The 5994-nt window shown below is 41.1% G+C and overlaps 1 protein-coding gene across 2 annotated transcripts in view; it reads right to left on the reverse strand.

Annotated features, from left to right (window-relative positions):
- The window catches only part of GMPR2 (guanosine monophosphate reductase 2), a 40089-nt gene that overhangs the window by 33901 nt on the left and 194 nt on the right, over nt 1-5994 (reverse strand). For both annotated transcript variants that reach the window (XM_068238063.1, XM_068238054.1), the window contains exons 2-3: nt 3034-3126; nt 2565-2684 (exon numbers count right to left, since the gene is read on the reverse strand). In XM_068238063.1, coding sequence (XP_068094164.1) covers nt 2565-2684; nt 3034-3120 — 207 coding nt within the window. In that variant the 5' untranslated portion in view covers nt 3121-3126. The remainder of the gene's footprint in view (nt 1-2564; nt 2685-3033; nt 3127-5994) is intronic.

A 5994-nucleotide genomic window follows, 5' to 3' on the forward strand; every position in this document is an offset into this window, starting at 1 on the left:
CCTTTTTAATTTTAAAACTTATGCTGATCCAATGAATTATGACGTTTCATTTTCTGCTTCAATTTGATTGGTTATCTCCTGACTTCACACAAAGATAAAACCACTTCAGTTCTCTCCTACAAGGAAAAAATGTATCTACGCAGGAAATCACTAGAACATAGGGCAGCTGGTGCAATGTTAGTTGCTTCTAGAATCTGCTTTCTTTTTGTTAGATAAACTCATGTAACACTAACCACTGTATTCAAAGCTATATATTACACAGTTCTCTCAATGTGGTTTGCCTTCTTAAAACAGCAGGTACTTGCACACAAACTGTTTTCGCTGGAGACGTTGTTTATTACAACTTAAAGGGAACCTTTAGGCCCCGTTCACACTGCACGCGTTTCCAGCCGCGTTTTGGAAACGCGTGCAGGAGGCAGACACGCTCGACATCAGACAGTGCATAGAGTGCACTGTCTGATGTTCACACTGCATGCGTTCCGGACGCATGCTGCATGCATTTTTTGTAAAACCGCGTGGCTGTCCCATTCACTTTTCAGTGATGGGATCAGCCACGCAACGCACACAAACGCGGATGGCGTGCGTTCGCATGCGTTGCGTTCCGCACGCATGGCCATCCGCGTTTGTGATGTGAACGGGGCCTAACTGTCCTAAAACTTACCTGGGGCTACCCCAAGCCCCCTGCAGCTGTCCTGTGTGCTTGCCGTTCCTCGACTATTTTTCATTCCCCTGCTGTAGGTTAGTTTCATTTTGGGACGTATGAGAGTTTACTTACTGCGCCTGCACAGGAAACGCTTGACGACAGGAACGCGTACAAGGAGACGCGTGGACAGGAAACTAAACTGACCCGCGGTGGGCAAGAGAAACTTTTTTTTTAGTGGGAAGCCAATTAACTTATCTGTATGTTTTTGGGATGTGGGAGGAAACCAGAGTACGCGGAGGAAACCCACGCAGACATGGGGAGAACATACAAACTCCTTGCAGATGATGACCTGTCTGTGATATTTATTCTAGAATTACGTTCAATTTTTCCAATTGGCTTACACCTGTGAAACATTTGCCCAATGTATAACACTCATGTGCTAAATATTTTCCCGATTATGAAAAGAATGATCAAAAACAACAAAACAAAATTACTTGGGTCTATAAATAAAGAAATTCACATCTATCTTACACCATTTAATTTTTGAAAAAATGCTCAGAAATTTACATCACAGCCGAGCGAAAAATATATATATAAAAAAAAAAAACGAAAAAAAAACGAAAAAAACTCAAACACATTTCTCAATCAAAAAAAAAAAAAAAGACATTTAGGCTGGTTTCACAGTAGGACGTTGTGTTTTAGGGGACATTATGGTCGCATAACGTGCCCCTAACGCAACGCCTGATGCTCTCTGATGTGGACGTCAGAGTGAGCCGCGTTGTGCAGCTCACTCTGACGTCCATGATGCGTACTCTTGGACGCATGCGGCATCACGTGGTCCCGTCCGGCCAATCGCCGCACAGAGCGGCCGCTCCAGGAAGTAAACAATGCACGTCACTGAGTGCAGTGAATATTAATTAGCCATGTGCCTGGCCGCTCTCCGCTCCTCCCCAACATTACTGAGCATGTGCAGACAGTCTAACGCGGCTCTGCCGCTTATAAACTACTGCATGCAGTACGTTGTCTTATGGCGCATCGTTACTAAGTAACGCAACGTGGGCACTGTGAACAGCCCATTGATTTTTCATTGCTGTGCGGTGGGGTGCGTTACAGGCTGCTCTAACGTGCGCCTGTAACGTCCCACTGTGAAACCAGCCTTAATCTTTCTATTCAACTGATCGCTTTTTTATCGAAAAAACAAACAGGAATTCTAGATTGTCTATTTGTATGGTGATCATAGATATGATGATCTCCAATGCTTGAACTGTTTACTACTTCATATGAATGTGAATGGTTTATACTTTCAATGCAATTTTAATACTCACCACGTCTTTTCCCGTACTTGCTTGGACAGTTTAATGTACTATTCTCAAGCGCATATAACCTATGTAATATGCTTACATTTTGAATTCCTTTTTATCGCATAATTTGTAATGCTACATATCTGGTTCAATAATGTCTTGGTTTGATGAATTAAAAAAATAGTATTAAGTATTAGACAAGTAAGAAAAAAGAAATAAAAGGACACAAGTCATTCTCAGTCTTCTATAAGTAGATCCCTCTGTGTGTAAAACTGATTTGACTGCTAATCGCAAAATGGTGTTTTGATTTAGTAGCGAGTAGTAACTTCATAAGTCTTCAGAAGTCAGTCTATCCTTGAAATCTCACAGAGGTGATTGGCTAAAGTAATTACAGCTGCAGCTGACACCAATGAGTTTGATTCACACGTCTTATCATGTGTGGAGGGAAAATAGAATTCTCCTGTAACGGGAGGTGGTCCTGCACAAAAAAATTGTATGCATTAAGTATGAATTAAGTGGAGTCAGAGCACTGGGATAAGTGAAACATTTCATTTTTCATTTTTAGATTTAGCAAAACCAAGAAAAGGCTCTGCTCAGTGACACAAGATTTTTTTTCTCACTTTGCACAAGGCTCTTGCCATCTCAAAAGTCCCCACGGTATCCATATTAGCAGCAATTATTGGAATCCCCTGGTAGCTCTGCCCAGAGTTCCTGAAAGTAAATGTACGCATCAGTTCCACCTGCAACACAAAACAGGTATGTTAGTAAGCAGGAAGAGTACAAGCTGCTTCATGATTTATACTGTATGCAGTTTTTCCTGATATTTATGCAACAACACTGTAAATACAGAAAAAAGAACCAAAATTAAAACAAGTGTATCACTGCCTACATGTAAAATAAGGCACTAATGATTTACCCCTTTTATTTGAATTTTGGGGAAATGTCAGTTACCACATATACCCGAATATTAACCAAGATTTATTTGCTCTTAAAATGACCCCCAGAGCAAAGTCTGCCTCACACAGCTGCAGTATTGCAGTGAAGCATTCCCCAAATCTGTCTTGAAGTTGCACCGTGGATAATGCTTACCTCACTGCGAGATTTAAGTGTGCTCCTCTTTGGTCTAAGTAACACATCTTTAAAATCAAGTTTGATGTCATTGTCTATCCGAGGCATTCTGTCCTAAAAAAGAAAAAGGGTCAAAGGCATAAAAAAAATTAGTCTTGACAGGAAACAAGAATTAATCCTAATAGGACAGAGCTAGACAGATTTACTCAGGAAATCTCAAGGAAAAACATGCTCGATCATTACGGTAAATTTATTAGCTTCAACACAGTGTAAAGAAAGATCTTCTATATAAAATCAATAGTTATAAAGCTGCATTGCCTGCTATATAAACTTATGATCATGGAAGCCACCACTTGGATTTAACAGGGATAGATTGAGAAGTCTTAAAGTGAACCTGAACCAAGTACAAATATTTAAAATAAACAATGATGTACCTGCAAATAAATATCACATACTTACCCTGCCGTCAGTTCCTCTTAGAAGCTCACCATTTTCTTCTAACAACAATTCCTTCTATATTTTGTCAGAACTGAAATATATCAGTTGCTGTCAGTTATATATAGTTGCTGTCAGCTATAACTGAAAGGACAACTGATGTGCAAGGTAATGTGCATGTTTCCCTATGGCTCAAGTTGGCGATATTACAGTTTAACAGTGTGCTGACCCGGAAGCTGTTTCGAGGTCATTGCCATTTTTAAAATGGAGGATGAAGAATTCTAATTCTATACAGTGGGCAAACAGGACACGGGAGAAGTGAAAGAAATGAATGAGTAGACTGCAATGGAGTATTCATAGCAGAGCACAAAAGGTAATGTGTGCATTGCTAAAATCACGTGGATTGTGCTAATTGTGCAGTTGTGAAACCCATATATTGGGGACATCACAGACATTTGTAAGGGAAATAAAAGGAAGGCTAGTCTAAGAATCTATTTAACTACCTGGAGATATATATTCTTAGTTGTCAGGTCATAATACCATGAAGATCAAGAGAAAGAGTAAAGAGAATCATGCCTCGGGCACCACTCTCCAGGTCCAGACTAGCAGTCAGATTCATAGCGATTCATAGATAATTAATACATAATTATGTACGTGGCTGGAAAGGTGAACTGAGTGCCCAGAGGGAGAGAAAACACTGGATCAACTGTTCGAGCAGGGTGGCCAGGTGCTCAACCAATGTCTATGCGCTAGGATCGGCATACAAAGTTTTGACTTGATTGTACTGTACATGGTCTCTTCCAGGCTAGCTAATGTCTATGGTAACTCAGATTACCACTGTTTTTGTGGATGTGGAGAAGAGGGCACCATGTATCTCATTTGATGGTCCTGCCCATGTCTGCACAGGCTCTGGAGTAGAGCGTTTGGCCTTCGCATTTTTATAGATGATGACCCATGGCCTCACTGAAGATCAGAATGAAGGTTTTAAAATAGACACCAGCATTTGTTTGCCACTACACATTGCCCATACAGAGTGTTGTGCCATACCAGGTCTCCACTTGGATTTATGCAAGAATTGCTTGTATCTTTTATTCCACCATAGAAGCAAAAAACACAACGTTTCAGCTGAAGGGTTGTTTTTTTTGCTACTATGGTGGAATAAAAGATACACGCAATTCTTGCATAAATCCAGCTGGAGACCCAGTTATCCTTTTTTCCTTGTGGTACTTCCTTGCACTCTTGGTGGACCAGAGTGCTTACTGGTTGACTCCCTGGTACCGAATTTTAGCGGTTGAGCCTGGGTACTACTGCTTTTGTTTCTGTTGTGCAATACCACACATGCATGCACATACCCCCAGATAATGCCATAAAGCCTCGGCTGGCAGCACACACTTATCCACTGGACAGTAGTTCCGTCACATAAGATTTTCATAGTAATGTAAACTTTATGTGGTCCAGTTTCAAGCCAAATAAAAAAATGTCATTAAATTTACATGCAAGATAGCATTATTAGCATAATATTGACCACTACTTATGCTAAAATCCACTACACCAGGCATGTCCAAAGGCCAGCTCGGGGGCCAAATGCAGCCAGCCAAGCCTTTTCTGGTGGCCCCCAAAGTTCTCTACAGTTGTTTATTCCATGCAGCCCGCATGCCTCCCCCTTTGCCCTCCTGTAGGTTATCAGCCATTACTGTAGCAGTAGCAGCCATTGATTAGCAGCCACAACTATGCTAACAGCACACGGTATGTGTGTTATTTCCTGTGGAAATGTTTTATTTGTGAAAATGTCACAGGCATAGTGTATCTCACGGCAATCAGTAAAAATTGTGTTTAACTTCGCCAGTTCAGCCCCCTAGCACTGTCCAGAATGGTGATATGGCCCTTGGCCTAAACGTTTGGACATCTCTGCATTAAACCATAAAACTGAATTAGTAGGGGTGGAAGTGACGACCCACTTGGTGTCTAGGTGATGTATGCATGTAATGTAATTGTATGTTACCACACCCAGAGATATATGTCATTTAATTGTCTCATAAAATAATGCAAAATGAAGACAGGGACAGCAACATAAAAAAACACGTTTCCACTTTTCTCGTTTATATGTATAATTATCAATGTTGCTCTTATAGGGCTTTAAAGGGGAATATAAAACTATGTATACTGTATGGCCAACTTTTAGAAGGTCGTTATCATGAAAAATCTATTTTGAAACTGTCCAGCAATGCTCCAGGCAGAAAAGATGCACTAATGAGCCCTAGGAACTGACAGAAAAAGGAGGAAATTTCTGCAACACTAGCAAAGCGTGAAGAAGACACTGACAGTCAGAAGAATGACAAGTGCAGCTATGCAGAGGCAGCCGGGCAGAGAAGAGGACAAGTGACAGCAGTGATGACAGGAGACGCCGAGGAGACAGATGACCTCTGCAAGATGAATGGATGAAAATGAAGCAGAAAGGCAGCTGAAGAAGGACAACAGAGACTGCTATGGCAGCAACAGATGAAGACTATAAAGCGAGCCATGGCAACGTGCTATACACATACACAC

This window comes from Hyperolius riggenbachi, chromosome 1, assembly GCF_040937935.1.
Source record: "Hyperolius riggenbachi isolate aHypRig1 chromosome 1, aHypRig1.pri, whole genome shotgun sequence".
In the NCBI taxonomy this organism is placed as follows: Eukaryota; Metazoa; Chordata; class Amphibia; order Anura; family Hyperoliidae; genus Hyperolius; species Hyperolius riggenbachi.